This window comes from Trichophyton benhamiae (assembly GCF_000151125.1).
Source record: "Trichophyton benhamiae CBS 112371 chromosome Unknown contig01989.5, whole genome shotgun sequence".
NCBI classification, from domain to species: Eukaryota; Fungi; Ascomycota; class Eurotiomycetes; order Onygenales; family Arthrodermataceae; genus Trichophyton; species Trichophyton benhamiae.
The window spans coordinates 1,283,549-1,308,138 of NW_003315112.1; the positions used below are offsets into that span (position 1 = coordinate 1,283,549).

At 48.6% G+C, this 24,590-nt stretch overlaps 6 protein-coding genes across 6 annotated transcripts; 3 read left to right on the top strand and 3 right to left on the bottom strand.

The window, feature by feature from the left end:
* Window positions 1-217: 217 nt before the first annotated feature.
* On the bottom strand, window positions 218-1,756 carry ARB_05164 (uncharacterized protein; the record flags this gene model as incomplete). The annotated part of the gene is made up of 4 exons (XM_003016825.1): window positions 218-840; window positions 896-1,130; window positions 1,190-1,407; window positions 1,474-1,756. The coding sequence occupies 4 exons, from the start codon at window positions 1,754-1,756 to the stop codon at window positions 218-220; spliced, it is 1,359 nt and encodes a 452-aa protein (XP_003016871.1).
* A 3,020-nt stretch (window positions 1,757-4,776) lies between these two features.
* ARB_05165 (uncharacterized protein) lies at window positions 4,777-5,205 on the bottom strand (the record flags this gene model as incomplete). The annotated part of the gene is made up of 1 exon (XM_003016826.1): window positions 4,777-5,205. One exon carries the CDS (start codon window positions 5,203-5,205, stop codon window positions 4,777-4,779), a length of 429 nt encoding a protein of 142 aa, XP_003016872.1.
* A 358-nt stretch (window positions 5,206-5,563) lies between these two features.
* Window positions 5,564-5,923, top strand: ARB_05166 (uncharacterized protein; the record flags this gene model as incomplete). The annotated part of the gene is made up of 1 exon (XM_003016827.1): window positions 5,564-5,923. One exon carries the CDS (start codon window positions 5,564-5,566, stop codon window positions 5,921-5,923), a length of 360 nt encoding a protein of 119 aa, XP_003016873.1.
* Window positions 5,924-7,055: 1,132 nt separating this feature from the next.
* Window positions 7,056-9,409, top strand: ARB_05167 (uncharacterized protein; the record flags this gene model as incomplete). Its single annotated transcript, XM_003016828.1, has 5 exons — window positions 7,056-7,492; window positions 7,585-7,610; window positions 7,670-8,065; window positions 8,121-9,253; window positions 9,317-9,409. The coding sequence occupies 5 exons, from the start codon at window positions 7,056-7,058 to the stop codon at window positions 9,407-9,409; spliced, it is 2,085 nt and encodes a 694-aa protein (XP_003016874.1).
* A 2,432-nt stretch (window positions 9,410-11,841) lies between these two features.
* On the top strand, window positions 11,842-12,222 carry ARB_05168 (uncharacterized protein; the record flags this gene model as incomplete). Its single annotated transcript, XM_003016829.1, has 1 exon — window positions 11,842-12,222. The coding sequence occupies one exon, from the start codon at window positions 11,842-11,844 to the stop codon at window positions 12,220-12,222; it is 381 nt and encodes a 126-aa protein (XP_003016875.1).
* Window positions 12,223-14,298: 2,076 nt separating this feature from the next.
* Window positions 14,299-16,246, bottom strand: ARB_05169 (NDT80 / PhoG like DNA-binding family protein; the record flags this gene model as incomplete). Its single annotated transcript, XM_003016830.1, has 2 exons — window positions 14,299-15,829; window positions 15,999-16,246. The coding sequence occupies 2 exons, from the start codon at window positions 16,244-16,246 to the stop codon at window positions 14,299-14,301; spliced, it is 1,779 nt and encodes a 592-aa protein (XP_003016876.1).
* Between the last annotated feature and the right edge of the window lie 8,344 nt (window positions 16,247-24,590).

Here is a 24,590-nt window from a genome sequence, read left to right on the forward strand (position 1 = left end):
TAGTTGCTAGGTCGTTTTGGCTGGGTTATCTGGCTTTTTATTTCCAGGGGCGGAAAAGCCGCTAGCTAAAAGTATAAACGTGATAATGGAGTATGGGAGCAATATGAGACTTCATAAATGGTATATATGTTCATTCGTGTATTCATTCAAAAGCTATGTACATGCCTGAATATTCTATATAATATCAAGACGAAGAAGAAAAGATCTGGCGATTAATTTACCAGCGGTAACGGGCTGGTGGGCCGTTGTACCGGAGGGAGTACACACCACGCTCAATGCTGTTGAGGAGGATGTATCCGCTCTTGAAGTATGGGTAGGTGCTCCAGCTGCCGTGGAAAGAGACTTCTCCGTTCATGTGGTCGTCCTCGGGGTGGCAGTCGAAGAAACCGGCCTCCTTGAACTGAGAGCCATCGGGCTTTCGCTCAATGGAGCTGACATCGACGATGCGAAGACCAGAGCCGTAGTTGGACTGGTAGGTTAGGCCGTTGAGAACATACTGGTTGTGGTCAATAGACTGGGCAGGGGACTGGTAGAAGCCGGTGTACTTGGGCTTAGCGAGCTGCTTGATGTCAAAGATGTAGGTCGTGGTGTGGTTCTTGCCGAGGGCAGTGCCGTCCTTCTCGTCAAGCTCGTCGTCGAGAAGCAGGTAGGTCATCTTCTTGGGGTCGGCGAGCCAGCCCTGGTGGGTGTAGGCAGAGCCCTGGTAGGGGGTCTTGGAAATGATCTTGGGGTTCTGCTTATCGGTAACGTCGTAGATGGTGAGGGAGTCTTCGTTGTAGCCGAAGCAGATTTCCTTGCCCTTGTACTGCTGATCAGGGCCAGTGTAGATGACGCATTGAGCTGGATGTACATTAGTATGGTTCGGCTCGATGATATGGCTTGGATCACAACTCACCATCGTGGACGTATCCGTCTGCGTTCGCGCAGCCACGGGAAGTTGGCTTGCTTGGGTCAGAAACATCGACCATGAACAGACCGCCGGCACACTCAGTCTTTCTGCCGGTTCCAACGGCATAGATCATCTTAGTTGCTTCGTGGTGGACGATGTTGTGGGAGCTGCCAAAACCGCTGAAGAAAGCGGTCATGTCATCCTTGATGGAGAAGGTCTTTGGCTCCTTGAGATCGAGCAGCTATATACCTTATTAGCAACTTACTATCGTCATCTAGGAAGTCAAAAACTTTAGTTTACCTTGCGCATGTCAAAGACTTGGAGACCGTGGTCACGAGACTCAGCTCCAATGTAGACGTATCCGTCAATGACCTTCATGTCACGCCAGATACTGGACACAGTCTGAGTCGGCAGTCGGCCCTTATACTCGAGTCTTCCATCCTTGAGAACCTCAACGAAAGCAGTTCCATCGGTCTGACCGATGGCACCGAATTCACGGCCATCCCTCGAGGTCCAACCTGTTACCTAGTCAGTATTTGACATTCCGGCTAGCGCATTACGCAGTGAGGCGGCACTTGACTTACCCCAGACATCGTTACCCTCACGAGTAGTGCTGCCCATCTCTTGGTGGGTAAGGAAACCGTGCTGGTCAACCTTGTTGCAGGAATATTCTCCAGACTTGCCGTGTCTGCAAGGAACAAATTTGTTGGTAGAGTTGCCATATCGTCCAGGAGCGAACATTCCCTTAGCTCTGTACTCTTCACGCTCAGCGACCTTCATCGACATCAGTCTGTTCATGGCAAACTCATTGGCGGCAGAGGCCAGGCCAGCTGCAGCAAGCAGCGAGACAGAAACGGAGAACTTCATCTTGATCAACAACAAACAACTCTGGAGATGGAGATGATGATGGGTTGGAGGGGATGGAGGAGAGAAAGGGAAATATTTCTGAAAGATGTGAAAGACGGATGGCCATCTTTATAGTAACGATGGTCGTAGGACGCTCTCCCGTCATTCCCGTCAGTCCCGTCTCATCTCCGTGGTTAACAAATACGGGGGTATAAACCAGTCCCACAGAAAAGCAAAGTTAATATGGAATTGTTCTATTTTGATTCCCTGCTTGTGCTCTCCAGCTTGTTATCTCGACGTTGCAAGGAATATCCCCGAGGCCCATGAGCTTTGCTAGGGTCCTGCTGGCTGCAACGTCAAGACACTGTGCAGAGGCAAAGGCAAGCCCCAGAGAGAGTGAAAAAGTAATTCCCCAGGTTACAGCACGAGCGTGGTGACAAGTCTGACATGTCAAGATATTGTATTGCAGAGCTTTGCCATCTGATCACGACGTCGGGCCTTAGACCCGCACGTAGCCGTGATGGTGTGCTTTGGTTGGTCACGCCAAAATGTTTCAGCATCCATTGGAAGAAGAAACGAAGGACTGACTAACACTTTGAGGACCTTCACAGAAGCGCTAGAATCCGGGGTATCAATGATGGAAGAACAGGGAGCGAAGGCGGATAGAAAAGAGTGAAAATGCACTGCGGAAACCTAAGCGATGGAAATGTTCCATGCCAAGTTATCTTTTGCCAGGATGTGAAAGTTCACAGGCCCTTCTGCTTTACGAGATTCCCCATCTCAGCCGTTGTTCACCATACATATCTGTTGTTCAGAAAATCTGACTTCGGCTGCGTGCCTCGCGTTCGTCCTTTCGTGAGCCGCTAGACAAAAAAGGGTATCCTTTCTCCGGACTGGTCTGCTGCCTGCCAAGTCGACATCTCCATTTTCTGGGGGAGGAGAAGAGGAGGTCATACTCCGGAGTTCGCGTGCCAAGTGGAGAATTCTAATCTCGTTACGAGCGGTCAAAGATATTGCAATGTTTGAAGCTTCCGGGAGAATATTGGACGGCCTTGGATTTGATTCATGTCGCCTCCCGCGGCTGATTCTGGGGGACTAAGCTAGTTATCCCTTGGTCCGGCCTGCCCTGAAATTGGCATTGATTCGATTCACTCTAGCTTTGCGCGGTGTCCAGATTAGACGCACCCCGCATGTGAAATACTTCGAACATTTTCGTATATAAAGCAAGTATTCTGCCTGGGAACAGAGAGTTAGACTTTAAGCTGCGAAGCTAATGTCGAAGATCCTCTCCCAACGATGACTGGTGGCTGGACGGGATGGATAAAAGTGGGCACTTTTAACTTTCGTTTCTTCCTGTGTCCTGAGATCACACACTCTGTTGACCTCCTTGAACGAGACTAGTGTGGCAACGATAATGGCCTTTTCGTGGGCTGGTGTGCAGGTCCAAATTTCTGAGGACTTCGCGATGTGGTCAAGGCGATGCTCAAGGATTGGAAAGGAAGCATTTTGATCGACACCGGAGATCCCAGGTTGAACCCAGATGGCTGGGATGAAAGTTGATACATAAGGTATAAGGCGACTGTCCAGCCATGCATGGAAGTTGTTCAGGTTGTTTCGTTCTGGTTCTCTGCGTTTGCGTTCTCTATCATCACACGGGGGGCTTGGAGCCACACTGAGCCTTCTTGCATAGACAGACCCCCTCTTTCCTCACTTTCGCAGGTACGGGTTGTCAGAGTTAGACGCTAGTCGACTAGTATGGGGGGATTAGTGCGGTTTACCCCTGGTTTCCACGAAGAGAGACTCATCTTGGGAATTGGTGAAAAGAGGCTGTGTGGAGGCTGCGGAGATACTTGCCTGGAAGAGTAGATGGCGTCTTGAGAGGGAAACCCTTCCCCCAGAAACCAAGGATACGGATACCGTTTAAGTCTGCAGCCGTACTGTGCCCAACAGGTTCTCACTGCAGAACCGGGGAAGCTGATCACGTTTGACGTCGTAGGCCAGATTGAAATTGTTTGCTTGCCGATATCCACTCCGATAAGTGTTGATGAAATATACAACTATTAACTGATAGAAAACTAATCCTGCGATAAGACAAGTGCGATAGTCATGGTTGATTATATGATTGATGCCATCCACGGTGGCATGGCCCACTTTGCAGACATTCCAGGGCCTTCGATACGGCTATCAGCTTCTTGACTAGACCTTAATACGTTATCTGGATATGTATCAAGACGGAGACGTTGATATCGTCATTTAAGAATGACGCTGTGATTTGTAAATGCGGTCGCTAGATTCGGGCCACTGTGCATGCGTTGCAAGCCTAGGACAGTCTTGCCGAAGTCTTGATATCGTTCAGTCGAGGATAATTCATGCATGATTCACGTAAAAAACGGGGTTTGCACCTAGGGCTTGCAGGCATATCCCTGAGGTCGGGAACCCCTCACCTGACCAAGTGAGGAAAGGTTTTCTAAAGAGAGCAAGCATCCAGGCCTGGGCATCTACGAGCCCGATCCTGGGGAAAGGATGCCGAGAAGCCGGATAGGAAGAAGGTCGTAGAGGAGGAAGCCTTGCACGCCCGTTCCTGAAGTAAAGGAATTATTTGACTCCATATCAATAGCTAGAATATTGGCCATGTATGCCTTTTTCGGCCAGTGAAAGTAAACATGAAGAGTAAAATAAAGAGAAATGTAAGATGTGAAGAGAGATTGATTAGCACTGTCTGCTAATCCCCAGGCCGGGTCCATCCCCGCACTCGTATGTCAGTAGGCCCGTTGGATAATCCTGGCAAGTCAGGCAGTCCAGGATACAACGTAGCTGGCTTTAAGTGTTAATATAGCAGGGTAAAGTAAATAACCGAACAGGTATTATACTCCCTGCTACTACGCTAGCTATGTCATCATGTCCACGGACGAAGGAAAAAAAAAAGGAGGAGGAGGAAAGGAAGAAAGAAACGTATCATAGATAAGAATAGAACCACGGAAAACCGGAGAAATGGAGAACAGACCAAGGAAGCCAGAGGAAGGGCGAGGAATAGAGTGCTGTTAATTGGGCATGCCGCACTCCTCGCAGCTGCATGGGGGGCAGTCGCCCAACTCTGTGCCGCAACTCCAGCAATCCGGCAAGGCTCCGCAACCAGGGGAAGGCGAGCGTGGAATGGCAGCCTCCAGTTCCTGCTGTTGTGCTTGCTGTTGTTTCTTCTGGCTGCCTTGGTATGTAGTAGTTGTAGATGCAGCCGGCCGTGATATTTTCTCCAGCTGTCTCGGATTGACTGATTCTCTCTTCGCCTTGAAAACCTTGAACTTGGCCGTGGCTGTTACCTTTGAAGAGCGGTTCAAAGATACCGGCTCCAGAGCAGACTTGATACTGACATTGGTGTGACGGCCTTGTTTGCACAGGGTATTTAAATTATCCATAGATTTCTTCGGCTGAGCTGCCTTTGTAGTTGTTGCGGTCTGGTGTGCTGGCGGCATCTTGGAAGCGCGTATACCTGTCTTCCTCAGGCTCCGTCCTGGCTCTGGCTGTCCTGCTGGATGTCACTGCACTGAGATGTGTCCTTTGAGGGGCGTACTCTTGAGGGTATCTTGAACGCTCTTTTATGCTGTCGAACCTGGTGGGAAGTTCCTCGTTCCTCTATCTGCAATCAGCTCAGCCAACCTACCTCGACGTCATCTTCTCTTCACCCCCCAGGGGCAGGACAGTGAAATAACAGTGACAAGCAAGCAGCTTTTACACATTCACCTCACTCCATCTCCTCCGCCTGCATCTTCGTCTGCATCTTCGTCTTTCGTCTTTGACGTCGTGAGTTTGTGTTTTTATAGAGGAAAAAATATGGAAAAAAGAAAAAAAAAACATTATAAATATTGTGCTCACGCTTACTATCCCAAAGAGGAAATAAGCAACTACATCGACGATTTAGAGAGAAAAAACGCAGAAACGACGATAAAAAGACAACCTCGAGAAGACGATGAAGACGGCAATGAAGTTGATGATGGAGACGATGAAGATGAAGACAAGGCAGAGGTGACGGAGGACGTTGAAGCTAAGGATGATGGAAGAAGGGCGAAGAGTAGCCTGGCTCCCCCGACGCTGTCACTGCCACTGACTACGAGTTACTCTACAGCAAGATCACTGCCGAACCGACAAGACCGAGACGTGCCGGGCAGTGACAAGCCGGAAAGCCTGTCGTGATAGACCGGTTGGTGAGACACGAGCTGCCGAGGATGCAGCACAAGATCGGATCTATCACTGGCAGCCAGATCTGCGGCAAGCTTCCTAGTTAACAGATAACATACACTCCATAAAGAGTCATGATATTCAATCAATAACACTCGCCATGTCGCACTTTGCCTTTTTGCCAGCCTGGACGAGTTGCTCTCCGATAGAGAAACGCCACGAACTGCTAACTAGCTGTGTTGGCCCGGGCTATATACAACTTCTCCCGGGGTAGAGCAGTCTGCCTGACCGTCGGCCAAGTCGCTGCCCGCGAACCCAAGGATCTTGGAGTTCCCGACTGATTGGCTACAAATAGCCGACTGGGACGAAAGAGGCAGAGCAAGTGGTTGATGGCTCGCTCAACGGCCTGTCTGGGTGCAAATAAACCGGGTGCTAGTTCTGGTAGAGGTGGACGCCAGGGCGGGAGAACCAGCGAACCCTGAGCTGGGCTTGGCCGGGTAGCAGGAGTCTCTCTGCAGGCAGTCCCTTTTGCGGGTGAAGAGGCCCATGTTTGCTTTTGCTGGCTGCTCGGAGGGAAAGGGGGAAGGCAAGGTGACTGGCCGTCCGCTGGCTTTGCCAAAGCGATAGAGCGCCATGATAGACCTGATAGAACGGGAGCAGAGACAACTAGAGCAAACGGGCTGAGTCTGTCTGCTGCCTGCCAGCCTCTTTCTTCTATATATTTAGCTGTCTCCTTTACTGTGTTCTCTCTTTTTTTTTTCTGATACATCCCGCCCGTTGCTCAGCAGTCGACTAGTTAGTGGCTTTTAAACTCGCCTGGTAAGAAAAACCCATCTCCATCAGCATCTCCACCCAGGGGGCCCTCTCCTCCTCCCAACAACCTCAACAAAGTCAACCAGCTAGCTCGGTTAACGACCTGCTCGACCACGGAGCACTTTGGCCGGTGAAGACGCAGCAGAAGACGCCATCGATCATCACTGCTAACCAGTCGCCGGACAAAGACAGCCTGTCGTCTTTGTCCCCTTGCTGCCTGCAGAGAGCTCCAAGCAAACCCGCCTCGCACACCAACCAGATCTCCATCGATCCACGCGAGCTGCCCCCCGAGAGCCTTTTTTTTTTTCTTAGCCCTCTCTGCTTCAAGCCCAGCATGTCGAAAGACACGGTCTTCTACCCTCGCGTCTTGAAGAGGGGTCCCTTCACCGTCGAGGCAGCCGGCTACGAGCCCGTCGAAGGAGAGACCGTTCCACGACGTCACCCCTCGGCCAAAGACGAGCTTCTCAAGACGCCCAACCCAGAGATTGCTACCACCTACGACAACCTCAGATGGAGCGCAAAGACGTACGGGAACTCCAAGGCCGTCGGCTCGCGCAGGGTCGTCAAGACGCACGTTGAAAACAAGAAGGTCAAGCGGCTCGTCGAGGGCGTCGAGCAGGAGGTCGACAAGGAATGGACCTACTTTGAGCTCAGTGGCTACAGCTACCTGACCTTCACGGAGTACGAGCAGCAGGCTCTGCAGCTTGGTGCCGGTCTCAGGAAGCTCGGCCATCAGGCCGGCAGCAGACTCCATCTCTTCAGCTCTACCAGGTCAGTTCTAGCTCTCATATTGTTTTGTTTCTCATGAAGAAGAATATTTTATTCAATTTTAGGGAGATCATCCTGGGCTAACGTTCTACTAGCGCTCACTGGCTGTGTCTTTCTCACGGTAAGCTTGGCTATAGCTTGTTATATATAGCTGCAAAGGTAGCTTCTAACATCATCTAGGCGCTGCATCTCAGTCCATCACCATTGTGACTGCGTACGATTCCCTCGGCGAAGAAGGTGTTCGGCACTCCCTCCAGCAGACTCACAGCGAGTCCATTTTCCTAGACCCTACCCTACTCCCACTGCTACGAAAAGTCCTCAAGGATGCAAAGGATATCAAGAATGTCATCTACGACACCAATGCGGAACCTAAACAGGAGCACATCGATGCACTCAAGGAGGACTTTGACTACATCAACATCATGACCTATGAAGACCTCCGGAAACTGGGCGAGGAAAACCCCGTTGACCCGGTACCCCCATCCCGCGACGACCTCTGCTGTATCATGTACACCTCTGGTTCGACGGGTCCGCCAAAGGGTGTCCCTCTCACCCACGGAAACGTTGTCGGTGCTAGTAAGTCATCCGCTTAAACTGACGAGAGAAGGTACATGGATCTGACAAGTTTTAGTGGCGGGTGGTGATTCAATTGTTGGCCCTTATCTCGGCCCCAGCGACGTGCTCCTGACATACCTACCTCAAGCCCACATCCTCGAATTCGTGTTTGAGAACCTCTGTCTGTTCTGGGGTGGCACCATGGGCTACGGAAGCCCCAAGACCCTCTCAGACACGTCCGTCAGAAACTGCAAGGGTGATATCCGCGAGCTCCAGCCAACTATTCTCGTCGGTGTCCCCATGGTCTGGGAATCCGTGAAGAAGGGCATCATCGGTAACGTCAACAAGAACAGTGCCATCGTCAAGAGCATTTTCTGGGCTGGTATGGCTGCCAAGGAGTTCCTAATGTCCACTGGTTTGCCCGGCGCCGGCATACTAGACTCCTTTGTCTTCAAGAAGATCAAAGATGCCACCGGAGGCCGTTTGCGCCTCACTCTCAGCGGTGGTGGACCAGTCTCAAAAGAGACTCAACGATTCCTCTCCATGGCCGTCTGCCCCATGATCAACGGTTACGGTCTGACTGAGACCTCTGCTATGGGTGGTCTCAACGATCCCATGGCCTGGACCAACGATGCCATAGGCGAAATCCCAGCTGCCGTCGAGATGAAACTCGTCGACTTCGCTGATGCAGGCTACTTTACCAAAAACAACCCACCCCAGGGTGAGATCTGGATCCGAGGTGTGAGTGTTGCAAAGAGCTACTTCGACAACGACGAAGAAACTAAAGCTGCCTTCTCACCTGACGGCTGGTTCATGACCGGTGACATTGGCCAGTTCGAGCCCAACGGCCATATCAAGGTCATTGACCGCAAGAAGAACCTCGTCAAGTCCCTGAACGGCGAATACATCGCTCTCGAAAAACTTGAGTCCATATACCGCTCTGCTCCCGTCGTGGCCAATATCTGCGTATACGCCGCTCAAGACCAGGCTAAGCCTGTTGCCATCATCGTACCTGCAGAGCCAGCCCTGCTCCAGCTTGCAAAGTCCAACGGTATCCAGGGAGATAGCATCGGCACCCTTGTTCATGATAAGAAGCTCAACTCCATCATCTTGAGGGACATGCAGAATGTAGGCAAGTCCGCCGGTCTGCGTGGCTTCGAGATCATCGAAGGTGTCGTCCTCTCAGATGAGGAATGGACTCCTCAGAACGTAAGTCATACACCTTCCTTTATATATATATCATAAACTTCCTTCTCTAACCACGTTGAACAGGGATTTGTCACCGCAGCACAGAAGCTACAGCGCAAGAAGCTGGTGAACAAGTACCAGAAAGACATAGATCGCGCCTACGGAAAATCTTCGTAGAATGGAGCGAATTCCCCTCGTCCAGACCAATACAGCGGGCATCAAATCTCACATCATCCGTTTGCTCTCCTAGAAGCATCTCACCGCCGCCGCCTCTCCAACTATATAATATACCACTCAAACAAACAACAAAACAAACAAAGCCTTACTCCTTCCTCCTTGCCCGACTGTCCAGCTTTTACCATCGACTTAGCTTGCCGTGTACTTGATCGATTGGCCATATATAGCTTTGTCTCCTTTTTTTTTCCTGGCCATTACTCCTTTCGTTTGCTATTCCCATCCTTACATTTACATTTATACCTACCTCCTGATGTCTCCATGTATGTTCCTGTCTGATTCCACCCACTCCTTCCTTCGGTAGTCTATTTTCAGTCTGTCCGAGTCCAAGAATACTCTCACCGCTGGAATTTTGCAAGACTTTCCTTTCTTCTTTTTCGTTTCGTATGGCTTTTTTTATTTTTATTTTTCACGACCGTTAGGAAGGAATAGTTGAAAATTCTAGTTTAACTAATTATTACCATGCCCGTCTCCTAATTCTGCATCAGTGGGTTATCTTTCCTTTATGCATGCATGCATGGAGAGATCGAGTTGTCAGTGCATATGCAAGGCGAGATGAATGAGATTAGATGAAAGGAGCAGGAGAATTGCGGTCAGACCTTTGCAGGGCTTGGACACTTACCTAACGAGGCATATGAAGATATCAGTATTTACTGTCCATATCCGACATCCAGTTACATCTTTTATGTATGTATGCGTAGGCGCAAGGGTTTTTGATATGCCAAAGACGGGGCTTCAACGACCAGGGAGTAAACCAGTTAACTGGCTACCAGCAGGGATAAGTTGCAAGACAACCAAATACGTTGGATGCAGCAATGGCTACAAGCAATACTCCGGGTCTACAAGGCGCCCGAGTCTCACCAAGTTGTGCCCCCTGAATCACCCTGAACGTCCTTTTTTTTATATCTTGGTGACCAGCGGCGAACGTTATTCATGCAAGTCATCCTCCAAGCTAAACCCCTTTGGGCCAGCAGCATCCGAGCTTCTTCTATCAAACTTCAACGTCTCGACTTCGCCTTTTTAACAATCGAACACAGCATTATCATCGCCAGCCAGACAGGCCAATCACGCACATTTGCAGCCAGCCAGCCTCTTGAGACACAAGACACCATGTCATTTTGGACGTATGTAAGCACCTATCCAGAAAGAAGCAAAAACGAAGACTCCGCTAGCCTTGCATGGCATATCTGAAGGGTCAGCCAGCAAGGGAGCTTTGCCCTCCTCTAACCTTCAAAAAGGCGGCAAATTGAATGAAGTGGAATGGACTGCGCTGAATTAATTGAACGAAATCACCAGATCTTACCGCTCGCTAAAACCTCGGACTCGTCTTCTGTTCGGCCTAGGCCTGATGGGTTACGCAGCCTTTGGGATGTGGGCATCACCCAAGCTCGAGCAATCGCTAGGCATGACCCCATCAAAGGAGGAGCAAGCAGAGCTTGATCGGAAGCTCTCGATTAGCGTCTCAAGAGTGGATAAATGAGAAAGGAAAAGATGTCCGATGGAAGTTTCTACGCAGGCGCGCAATACGTGGAGAAAGAGCTTCAGGGAAAGCCAACACGACACCACATACGCATACGCATAATGGCAGCAGCTATACTTTACCTCTTTTTTCCATTGTCCGTCGTCCGTCGCCCGAAGAGATATAAGTTCAGACTTTTGAGTTCCGAGTGCGTGTCCCCAACGCGGTTTGAAGCAGGGTAGTCGAGAAAATTGGCAAAGAAGGATGCGTGCAACAGGCATCTCCTATTCTTCCTTTTCTTTCTTTTCTTGTTAATTCTTTTGGCTAGGAGGCGTGAGCGTCGGGCAAGGGAGGGATGGTGAGAGAAGGGCGAAACGAGAAAGCAAGCAATTCGGATGGGTGATCAACTAGGCAATTGAGGAGGGAGTCGTCATTTCTGTTCTACTGCCGGTCTCGGGATACACCGTTGTGAAACCACAAAGCTATTTTGACCATCCTTCCCCCCGTCATTCAGCCAATTACCCAACTCACCAGGCCCCCCTCACGAGCTTACGAAGATATGAGTCTCTTCCTTTCTTTTACAACTATTTCCTGGCATCCAGAATTTGAGCACATCCTTCCTTGTCCTCAGCTCTTGGTCAGGAGCCATCTTTTCTCATTTTTTTGGAGCATCTCGATGCACCGCCCGGCTCTGCCCTGCCTGCTTGGCAAAGGCACGGAAGAAGTGGTTTCTTACTACTATTTTCGGGGATACCCCAACTAAACAACGCGACGATGACATTGTTAAATTTCATTTTGTCTACGTTGCAGTGGCGCAGTATGCTGTGTCATGTCACCATACTCCTTTGGGCGTTTCGTTGGACTCTGAGCCAGAGAATCCCATGTATAATAGTTGGCGCTTAATATTCCTTTCTTGATGTTGTTTCTTTTCCCTCCCGAAACATCCTGGTCTTTGCTTACTTCTTTCCCTTTCGAATTCGCTCCATTCCATAATCTTATGCAGCATGGACACCGCCTTGCCTTGTCTTTAGCTGGCGACGGAGGGCGGCAAATTTATGACGAGCATGATGGTCGATGTGCTGATGGACTCTGGTCGGCCGATTATCATAGAGATGCCTTGGTTAACATGCAGCATGCGGCCTTCCTTGAAATAGCCTTCCATAACATGCTTGGATGGATGCTCTTGTTCGTTTTTTCTTATCTCTTTCCTTTTGGCTTTAATGCCACCAATGCCGAAAGCTACCATGGTTTATACACCATTGCTTGCCTTGACGGCTTCATGGAAGCCATATCGTGATACCACGGTTGCCAGGAGAGTGGAACCCAACCTAGTTCCGCCTCTTACTTGGCCGTTATTTTCTTTTTCTTATAACGACCTTCCAATTGTCAACCATCTCTTATGAGTTGCAAAGAATGGCCTCTTTCCTAAAGCCAGCTATTACGGGTCTCACCGGCTACGTTTCGCTCTGTCATGGCGCATAATTTTGTCCCCCTGATCGTATCACATATGGGAGAAGGGGTGGGAAGCTCAGGCGAACCACTCTAGCAACCACCTTCTGCGATTCGTTTCCCGGTGGATTGTCCTACACTCCCCTCCTCCTTCATGCATCCCCCCCCCCCCCCCCCCCCCCCCCCCCCCCCCCCTTTTTTTTTATCTTTTTATTTTCTCGGATAGAAGGCCTTGGCCGAATTCCAAGTTTCCCAACCTCCCCATTGCCTATCTATCCATGTCCGGGGAAGATAGCTTTAGATTACCTATACCTATATCCAAACTTTTCCACTCCATTATATTCTCAACACGGCACGGCTGGCCACACAGGGATTGTTCTGGTTCAAGGTTCGATGATAAAATAATTGAAGGAATGTAGGATCTTAGTTTCTCCTATCACAATCTTGATTTCCCTAAATGAGTTTTTTTTTTTTTTCGGGTCTATCTGAGGATTAGCAGTTTTAGCAAACATACATGTAGAGAAAAATAAGCCAGGACAATCCTTGCGCGAACAGGCCTGGTTCGTGTCCAGGAGAAACGAGGAGACCCAAATCTTGAAAGGAGATAGGATGGGGTGGAATAATTGGTATGGGAATAGGGGTATATGCCCTTGAAAAAACGCCGACATCAAGTCATAAGCTAGAGGCAGAAAAGTCTAGCGGTCATCACATCAATTCAGAAAAAAGATACAATAACAAGAGAATCAAACAGTAGTTGGCTGAAGAAAAGAAAGCAAATGTCCCTAAGCCTGGAAGTAAAAGGTGGAAAGGAAGGAAAAAGGGGCCCAAGTTCAACGTTTTTGACGGAAGATGCCTTCCTATGTATGATTTTGTAATCCATCCCTTTCCCATTTTTTGACCAAATGTCCATTTCACCGTATTGCCCTCAAGATTCCCACCCATGAATAAGTATAGAAAACCCTAACTGCCAATTAATAGGAGAAAAAGTATTAGGAAAAAAAAAAAAAGAAAGAGGAAGAAAAGGAAGAAGGCGGGTTCATGAAACCAAGCAAGCAAGCAAAAAAGGGAAAGTCATCAAACTGCAGCACCTCCAACAATAGTATAACATGCAAATCATCATTATAATTTTTTTCCTTGTTTTTTCTTCCTCACCATCTTTCTTGTGAGGTGCTGAAACCCTAATCATGAGAAGCAGAATAGCCATTCATAACATACATGAAGTACGAAAGGTCGGTCCACCCAGCGAATCAGAGGATATCAAGACAGTGTCGCTTGTGGAGAAGAAAGAGTCATCATTATTTGAGGTTCGGCCGTGTGTGGAAACGAGCATTGAGGAAGTTATCGGGCCTGGCTTCTGGGGTAGCTGTAGGTCGGGAAGCTGCCACAGTCTGCAGTAGAAAGGAGGCATAGGCTCCTCACGAGTCCAGAGTAGTGTTGAGTTAGATTATTAACGATCAGTCGCTATCATGGCTGTCATCTCTCATTAATGTCGAAGGCCCGAAGGTTCAATAAAGAGAAATAGGGGAAAGGGGCAAGAAGTAGTGGAAACAAAGGAAATTGCGGGTCAAGGAGGTAAAAGAGATATTCAAGGAAAAGATGCGCCCAGGCGGAAAAGCAAAAATACAAGTCATTACCAGGAAATGGCCATCCGAAGACCAGTGTGCAGTGTCTTCAAAGGGGAGAAAAGACAGCCGGTCCTTGGTATGCTGATGGTGGAATGTCTTGATGCAACAGGTGGGGAGGGGGGCGGGTATAAAGAAAAAGAGGTAAAGTGAGGACATCCCTCAAAGAAATGCCATAATTTGGGAGTGTGTAATCAGCCAGGGAGAAGAGAGTCATAAAGAGTGAAGTGCGTAGAAAAATTAGGGAAATGAAGTGATATTTGTGGAGTGCGGGATGAGAAGAGGCGGTTGAAGATGAGTAATTAATAACGAGCGTAGTGAGCAGTCGGTCTGCTCGTGTAGGAATTATGCATTTTCATTCCGTTCCTCAGCCCATGGTCATCCTGGCGGTTGAAGTAATGATTGTCTGCGTTGTCATGATGCATTAGGGAAACCATTGGCTCGAAAGGCTCGACATATCCGCCATCCTGTGGATCCTGGCTTTTTGTTGTAGTAATTTGATCATTGAAAGTAGGCATGTGGCTGCGCATGCCAGACGGTTCAATGCATACCTTTCGCTGAACAGCTGAAGCCGAGTTATACGACTGATGGCCATATGCATCAACATTGGTGTCTTTCATAGTTTCCATTGGATTCATGGAATCGTTCATCATTCCGAAGTCAAACCCGGGTGAAGAGGAAGATGAGGAAACTAGGGATCCTGCGGTTAATGGAGGCTGATCGGTGGCCGTCATTCGTCGGCCATGGCTTTGGTCATACGTAGAAAGCAAAGGAGGCGGTTGTCGTGTGCTTTGCACCATCCCGTTAGTAAGACCGCTCATTCGCCCGTCTCCTGAAGCTCCAGTGTCGCTCTCGGGTCCAATGCTCGTCGTACTTTCACGCCGTCCATCCTTGTAATGGCCGGGAGATCGTCCTCGGACAACCATGGGGTATGAAAGGCGCCTCGCAACTAAGATCCACTGTGGCGACGATTTCGAGTTGGGATCACTGACATCGGCGTAAAGTTCGGTCACCAGCTGGTAAAACTGTTGCTGCGCACGACGTTTGCCATTGTTAGCTGTTGCCTTCTGAAACTGGATTCGCTCAAAGGTATGGGATGTTGGTGCGGTCTGTACCGCCTGAGAGTGACCGCTCCCAAATGCAGAGCCACAGTCGAAATGCATGGGAGACTGAGGGGGCATCGAAAATGCCATATGGTGATGGCCGTTGCTCACTGGCCCTGCGTTAAGCATCAAGGATGGTGGTGGCTGTGGTTCGAGAGAAACTTTGCCTGGGCGTCTCTCGGACTGCTTATCACGCTTTGGCGTGTGCTGGACCAGTTCCCGCACCTCGTTTTCCTGTCCATGAACCACTGCAGAAATGGCCATGGCAAACGATTTGACCCTCGGGGTGGTACCGTTGGAAAGCTGAATGTATGGGGTAGAGCTCTGCATCTGGATCCAAGGCCGCAAAGTGAAGGAACAGGATAGGGAAAAGTAATTTCGCCGGTAACAGGTCCATTTACCGTCAACCTGGAAGAACCCCTTGTGAATCTTCGCGTTGATGTCCGGCCTCACAGGGTGGTTGTTTATCAACAGATTGTGCAAGACGGTGGTTTCGTGGAACGGTGGAGCTTCAGGGCTTGCTGAGCTCGACTGCCTTGATGCTGGTGAGTCGAAAACAAAGCCCCCGGAAGCACCAAACATTGTGCCACCCTGTGCATTCGAGTTCATATCCATCGGTCGTGTTGTCTGATAATTGGAGTAGCGGGATAGATTATTCATCGCAAGTCCGTTGGAGTTTGGAAACACGCTCCTGGTAGGCTGATGGTATTGGAGATGGTAGCCATCTCCCCTGGGCATCATACCAGGCGACGCGGGCAAAACTCCCCCAGAAGATTGCATTGTGGATGGAATTCCAGGTTGTGGTTGAGTGCAGCTATTCCTCCCAAAATACACAAATTTGTCAGATATACCAATTCAGAACATAAGGAAGGTGTTTACCTTGCGGCACCGGTACATACAGCGCAGATACACTATGCAGTCTGTAATCAGTCATATTCTGGTCCAACTCGTTCCTCGATATACACGGCGGAGTAGTGGCAGCAGATGCCACGTCCAACGTAGCAGAGTACGCGGAGGAAGAGTTCAAGCTGGCAGCCGAGGACAGGGAGCTGGAGGTTGATTCTGGAGAATGCCTGGAGGTCAGGGAGGGATAGGTTGAGTCTATAAAATCCGATGTGAGTTCACTAGCACGTAAGCTAAGAATCATGGGCTCTTTTCTCTCCCTCCTGACTATTAGTTAACTGGCTGGTCTTCTCAATCCAGGGCACAGTAAAGCATGGGAAGTTCTCCAGTAAGGGGAAATGAAATTGATAGTAGATGCCGTGCATTCGTGTGCTTGGAATAAATGTGAATAAACAAGCCACGTAACACGGACAAAACAAATGAGGGGTAGAAAGAGAGCAGGAAACGAGCAGATTTATACTTGAAAATAAAAGGGAGGAAGAGAGGGAAGGGTTTATAAATGAAAAAGCCAAGCTTATGTCAAGGTAGACTGGTCAAAACCAATGTTTATCAGGAGTCATAAGGGGTGGGTGTGCCGGAACATTGTAGACAGACAGGACAAACTCATAAAAAAATAACGACACTTCATAAATCATAGTAAATAGATCAACTTACAGCTCATGCTGCCCCTATAGCAATGGTAAAGGGTTGAGAGTCCGTGGCCGTATTATTGCTGAAAAGGAGGTGGTTGGTCTTTGGTAGGTGTCTAGTTATAGGTAGACAGAGATGTGGTTCTGATGCCTGGAATAGGTCTGATGCACCAGGTATTCTCGTGACCTTCTTTTGTTTTGGGGGGATATCTTTAGTAAAAAAAAGAGCCTCGCAACTCAAATCGTAAGTGTCAGTCTCCCTTGGATGTTGCCTGTAAGCAGATAGTGACAAGGTTGGAAGAGTGCTTTCAAGCTTCCTAGAGATAACAGTGATGTTAGATATCTGCTGCAACTGTTAGGAAGTATACACACACGCACAGGGGAAAAGCTCTAAGAAAAACAACAGCCAGAGCGTTTTCATTTTCAACAATAGGATTAAACCTTGTGCTGTTTAATATCACACCTTTATTGCAGAACCAGATACAAGATGGGTACACCATGTCATGCAGTTAAGGTGGAAAAAAAAGAAGCTGGGAGCCTACAGTACGGGATTCCACAGTGGGTAATGGAAGAGGTTTGGGGGGAGGTAAGAGAAAAAAAAAAAAAAAAAAGAATGAAATAAGAAAATAAAAAAGCAGGCAGGGTCACCCTTACCAGTGTGGGAGTGGAAGAAAAAGTAAAGAGGAATGAAAATAAAAAGGATATATAGCAAAAAAACGTGGATGAGTCCTGGTCAACAGTGAAGAAGGGGATGAAGATGGAGAGGAAATAGCTCCGGATAACTATTTTTCAAGTAGCACCAGATGAAATTAAGCTTACCAGGCTTCATTTGTCAGATCAAGGCCTTCGCTCACTCTGGGGATGATCAACAAAGGTAAAAATGGGAAAGACTTGGCTTTGGGAAGAGGAATAAGGTTGAAATATAAAATTGACCAGAGAGCAGAGGCCTCCTATCCTTAGACACCAATAAACCGAGATGGCCCGGATAATGGAATTTGGCCAAGTGGCGTGGTGATTGGCCGCTTTTAGAATCTTAGGCAGAGGCCTGGCTACCAGCCTGTTTGGGGTGTCTGTCTGGTAGTTAAGCTTTCGAGATCTTAAACAAGAGCGGTGGGAAAAGACCAAATGTGCCAGTGTCTGCAGTCTCTCAGAGGCTGATGAGAGGCGTGGGGACTGGAGGTGTGTGTGAGCGCGCGTGTGCGTACGGAGTACGCAGCAGGTGTGTGTGAGAGAGAGAAGGATGGTGAGAATATTGATCGCAACCACTCAAAGAGTATTGATGGAGTCGCGCGTGAGGGCTGAGGAGGGTCCCTTGACCAGGTTGTTGGACGTCATGGGGAGACTATAATCGCCCAAGAAAGAAAAGAAAAATCATAAAACAAGATGGAAGGTTATTTTTAAACCAAAATTTACGTCTAGGGGGGGGGAAGGGGAATTCCAGCGCATCGGTGTACAAAGGAATGAGGTGCCAGAAATGCGTCCAAGGCCAGACGTAAAGGCAGACGGGAGTGCTTTGGGGGCACATAGTCATATGTATGTAGTATGCATGTATGTATGCTGTATGTATGGCGGAGACCCGGGATATCAAGGACCAGCGAGGGTGGAGAGAGATGTGAGAAACGGAGTGGAAGAAGGGAGCCAGGGATGGCCAGTTGGGCCAGATGGGAATATGGGCCACCTTCACCTCTTCTTCCCCCCCCTCCCCCCCTTATCCTCAAAAGCCAGAGTGACCATTAACCAGTAGCGAATAAAAGAAAATAAGGGTCCGGGGGATCACCCACTAGAGAATTAGTTAGCCCTTGTCCAGCGGAAGCTAAGAAAAACAAAGCACTGTCTCGCACCCACACACGTAATAGTACTGCGCAGTAATGAAATAACCAGATCAGCTCGACAAATCCACTGCTAAAAGCAAAACTAAGGCTGGGCGAACACTTCTTGAAGCATATCGCGAATAAGGTGCAATAGTAGGCTGAAGACAGACACAATGACGTACCGCGATATATGGTGGATGGGAATGACGGAAGAAAGCAGTTTCGAGGGAGGTATCGAGAGGTATTCGACACGGCATAGTTCAAGCCAAATGCAGGCTGGTTGATGTTGGTTGGAAAGGCACATCCTTGTTAGGGATCCTCCCCTCTCTCAAAGGAAATGCTCGATGAGAGCATATATTCGGGTGATCTGCACCAACAAACCTGCAATATCATCCTCACCTCCTTCCTTTTTCCTTTCTGGTTCCCTCACTTCCAAGCTGACCACTGCCCATGGTAGAATGCATTATTCCGTTCCACAGATATGCTCACTACCAGAACGATTAGCCTGGACTCGCTTGCTAAATCTTGCTAATGGGTTTCAGTACATACTAAACAGCAAGAGGAAGATTGGAAAACGTATGAATGTACCTAGCTTGCTCCCGATAAGCGTCATATTTTCTTTTTCCAATTTCCATTTTTTTTTTTTTTTTGTCTCTTTGCTTCTTTTCTCAGCACTGTTCTCTTTTTTTCATTTTTCAAAATTCAGTTTGTTGTTACTTTTTGTTTTTCCTTTCTTGACTTTTGCAAAATAGGTTTGGGGACCAATAGAACAGGGGGTGATATTGGAGAATCTGTAGGAACCACACATATAGATACTTCATAGTCATCCGGGCTATTCTTGGTATCTTCGACTTGGTCGTGGAATTAACCAGGGTAGGAGTGGGGAATTATGCGCCAGGCCGGACGGGCGGCCCAATAAGCCAGCTTTCGGAGATGGCCTAGCCCACTCAAAGCCGAATTTGGTGTATACATAACAACATGCTATGGTTGAAGCATCTGATGCTCTAGGCATTTTCATGAGGGTAACCTTTACCCCCGTACGTTTAGGATCGTGTGCCGAAAAGAGCTTATTTAGTGTGGTCTCGTCTCAGGGACATGAGAAAGACCAGAATTACTCCGTAAACGGGTTTCTAAGGCATTAACATATCTTGGTGTTCCGTACCTGACTCGAACATCTTGCATTCAGACAAAACATCTTTCCTCAGGACAAACAAGAATGGATAGATCAACCTGAATGGCATCAATTTGGTGGAAAACATAATCGCACCCCTTTCGCAAGGTGGTTAGTTATGGTTGGATATCCGGAAGGCCTTCGAGCCTCGGCTGAAGCAACATTGATCAGTCAGGTCTACCCTCCCAAGATCCAGGAAGAGGACCCAGTAAAAAAAAAACAGTCTTATAGAGGATAAACGGCAAATCGGCTGGATTAGCCAAAGACTAATATCCTCTTTTTTTTTTGCTCTTTAGCCTTTTTGCTTTGCTCCCCGCCAGGTAACGGACGTTAACCGGGACCACTCTTACATATAATTGTTGATATAAACCGTGGGGGGAGGGGCAGGAGGCCCCATTTCTTGAGGGACGAGCCAGCAGTTTCCACCGCCTCTGGGTATATTGACAAGGATATTCCCGTAGCTATGGTCCACACAATCCAGGCACCTCACGTGTCGAGGGTTCAGATATACGGGAAATAAGCGTATATGTAGCTGATTGTATGTGTCGAAGTCTAAGTATATCTCGAGAGGCCCCAGGGCCGACGCTGCGACGGTTTCTAGCTCCAGTCGCGATCAACAGCCGCAGCTCTGCAAGCTCACAGTGTGGAAGAGGCGGACGAAGAGGGTCAACCGCGACGCCACAAGCCAGGATTAGCGACTGAAAGAAGGCCAAACTTGGACCAAAAACAACTAGTAACTCCATCAATCACAGGCCGAACTCCGTAGTAAAATCCAATAACATCCCTTCTCCCTCCGGTCTGTCTGCTCGCTGTCCTTATCTTGTCGGTCGTGTCTGCCTCAGCCAGGCCCAGCTTGGCCGTAGGCTAGTTAGTTAGATAGTGAGAAAGCCAGCTGCGAAAAAGCAAGCAGGAGTTAGTTAGGGAAGCCAAAGGGAGGGAAAAGCAACGAAACTGGAAAAACAAAGCGGGCACCGCGTAATAGCAACTAATGGGCCAGAAGAACCAGGCGATCGCCTCGACCACAGCCCGGCTGGCCTGACGATCTGACTATTGGATGGCTGCTTTGGCTCTTTGGCTCTTTGGCTCTTTGGCTCCTTCGCAGCAGTGAAGGTGAGGATGATGATCGACGGAGGTTTGACTTGCCCAAAGCGGGCGTGTTTGGGCTGTTTGCACGTGACGTTGCTTTTTCCCGTCCTTTTCTCGTCCAAGCAAAGCAAAGCAACTTTTCGACTTCATCCCAAAAGTTGCTCTGCAAAAAAGGACAGCGAGTTGTTACTTTTCGTTGCTTTTTTGCCCGCCAGCTCGCCGTTCCTTTTTCCTGCGACTCTTTTTGCGGTTTATTCCAGGCCGGACGGCTACTGTGCTGGTTCTGGGGAAGCTAGTTTGCCGCGCTATTGCCATGATTCAGGGCCGGGAGGGCGAGTCAGGGAGCGAGGCAGCAGGACGGCTGCAGGTGGTGAGAACCAGCTGAGAATTCGGCCGTTCGTGAGTCGGCTCTTTCTCCTATAGCAGCTGTACGTTAGGAAGCTAAAGCTTGAAAAGAAGGTTGTTCTATCCTGCTCGGGCGCGCGTTGTGTGGGCGGAGTTGCTCTGGGAGGACAAAAGAGAAGAAAAAGGTCGTGAGGTCGTATGTGAACAATGTCTTGCATATCTGCTGCTGTCCTGGGCGTGGTACAAGCCAGCACCTCTGCATTTTTGCACGACGGCGGTGGAGAATCCGAGAAAGCAAGAGGCGTGCCATTGCAACCCTCTTCGATCTTGATTACGGAATGATTTATACCTGGACATGCTCTTTTCGAAAGTACTCAGTCGGTCTTGACTGGGCAGACGCCTGTATAGTACTCCCGTACACTGCGTCTCCAAGCCAACAAATACCGCTGGGGCCTCTCTCTCCACCCATTCGTCGACGGGTACCTACATGCATCAACCGAGTATATGGGGCAGGGTATCTTCTCTTGGAACTTCAAGGGGCGTCTAAAATCAAGAATCCATGCATGTCCACCAACTACTAGCAGACCAGTTCCATCTTCACTCTGATGGAATCCGAATTCCATCTTATCCTTGACCATAAGCTATGAATTACAGGGCAAATAACATACCCTGCCGCCGAGTCGACGCGACTCCATGTTCGAATTCGACTCTCCTGTTAGGGAAAATGGCCGTTCGTCCGTTTTTTTGCCCCCCCTATATGCTGCAATTATAACACTACCCATGCCCACTCTTCCTCCAATCATCAGTCTCCTCACAGACCCTTGAGCCTCCTCTTTGCCGTGCATCTTACTTTCACGCATTCTGCTCAAAAAGAAAAAAATAAAAATAAAAATAAAAATAAAAAGACGTTGAGCGCTGACTTTCGGCTTCGAGGCAAGGTACATCTATGTGTGACCCTGACGTTGCTTTTGGTATGTATGTGCCCATCCCGAAACTGAAAAGAAGTTGCTCAGAACACAGCAGCTATTTTCTTTTTCTCTGACATTTGTCTTTGGTGTTGTTACCTTCTCAACTCCGTACCCGCTGCATATAGCTAGATCGACAGTTGATAATTGGTTTGCTCGAAATAGAAACAAATATCAACTGCCCGTCTCTATTGCGAAACATAGACCTCCTTTCTTGCATTGCTGCTTTTCTTGCCTCTCAACGTCATCCGAGGTAATGTACTCCGTGCTGTCAATCCTGTTGGGTATCTTTTTCCCCTTATCCGAGAGACACACATCTACTCCGTATCTCATGCGGATTTTACTAGGTGTGCCAGTTCTTGACCTCGGTCTTGGGCTAATAATTTTAAATCAGACTGTCAGCAGCACTATCAGAATGTGTCGGGTTTATCCACCTGCGATTCGATCTTAGAAGTGCTCGAGGCTCCTCAAATCAATTATTATGTTCAATAAGGTTACTTGATGTGGACTTCAAATTCCTGATTCGCCGTTAAAACTCCATATTTGACAAATACACAACTTCCACGACTCAGTCTCGAAAGTGTTGACATCCACATGGTCGCCTTTGTATTGTTTTGTACCTTTTCTTTCTCCAATCTCGCAGCCGGGCTCCCTACCCGCCCAAACGTTTTTTTTTTACATATGTTGCTGTGTCACTGTGGCAAGTGACAACTCTTAAACCAAATCCAGCAGCCGGGATAGAAAACAAACTTAACCCATAACCCGAGAGGCCTCAGTAACCGAGACATTCGCCTTTCCCTTGCTCTCAAGGAGATCCAGGTCCGTGGGCCCATCATGGCCATTGTATGAAGCAGGGAAATCAGATATCAAAAGCCTCAGTCAACACCTGTCACAAAAAGCCGTCTTGGTCTGCTCTCGACTAGCCCCCTTCAATACGGAGTATACCCATACCTTTTCCAAAAAGCCACAGAAAACGAATTTACAAGGTCTCCGTGGCATGCACTTCAGTCGAGCTTTTACAATCAGAGCTCCAACTGTAAGTTAGTCGACCTCTACTTTTTCCTGACATATCGACCGGAGGCACGCTCGTGTTACATTAACCGTTGAATACCCGCTTCCTCATTCCCGATCGGCTCCACCGGAGACAGCCCCTTTTGTAATGTTTCATTCCGTTCTCGCGATGCCTTGGATACTATACTGTCTGGGGACCAATTGGCCTTTAGCGAACTGGTTACATGCCCAGAGAATGATTGTTATTTGTTATTCGAGGCCTTGGAAGCTATTGTGGTTTTCAAGAAGACTAGGTATCTATCTTTTGGGACAACGGCCCCCTTGCATATTTCTTCCATGAAGGGGGCTGCCTCATGCCACTTTCGCGCAGGTCACGGGTATGTTGACCCGTACATCATATTCACCCAACAGGAGTTAGCATAACTCCTGAGCCAGCCCGAGCTAATGCGTGCATACGTTGCCCTCGGTTTCCATTTTCCGTATATCCCTTCCAGCTTCATCAATGAACACATATGCTGCTTTCATATGCATCACTCCGGGTTTGTAGAACATGCCCTCAGTACGTTCCTCAATCTCCACGTGAATTCAAGTTGCTCCAACCATAAATGAAATGGATGGTTACTCTTGAGATACCCCAACATAGAAATGCTGTGCTCGAGATACGTTCTCGACGTGAGCGTTGGCTCCATGTACAAAGTACGCAGGACAAATAAAGGGCAGACGGAGAATGTGAAAAAAAAAAAAAAAAAAAAATACCCTCTCGAGAAAACCAACCGCAAACCCGGTCCGTTTATTGGCCTGAAGGTGTTTGATTCTTGCATACCCGTGCCCGTTGCATTGTGAAAAGAATGAAACATAACAAAACGGAAATAAGAAACCAAACTAAACAAAGCCATTCTGCCTTGTAGGGTGAATACATGGAACCCGCATCGCAGAGACGGCAAGATCAACTGACTACGTAGATCAGGGGAACTGCCAAAGTGACATCCTCATGGCCTCTCATATCATCTCATACATGGCTCGCGGCCTTGGCAGACCGTCTGTGAAGCAGCCTTCATATTCCAACAGAGAAAGGCATCTACAATGGTTTTCCTAGTGTGCAACAAAGCTAAACTACCGTCCCGTCAGCGCCTGCTAACAGTTTTTCTCTAACCAGTGAAGAACCTGTCCGACAACACCTAACCATATCCGAGATGATATGCATGAAGCGCGAAGTCGATATTAAATCTAGTTCTGTCTCACAGGTGCACTTATATCTCGATCAATAAACACACGCACGGTGCGCACGCAGCTTGTGGGCTAATCTGCGGAATGCCGAAGGGGCGAAATTGAGAGAACGGCCAGGATTCCGTACCCTTTTACGTGTCAACCAGGTAGAGGTAAGGCCAGGCCCCTGATAGACGGGTGTGCAAGAAGTAAATACCGGTCGATATGCAAATAATAATGTCGACAGGAGCACCTTGCACAGCGGCGTCTTCAAGCCGTGCCTTAACTGGTTGCTTCACGATATACACCCCAGCATGGACATGGGGCGTATTCGCCGACGAGCTATGATTGGCGCAAGCTACGA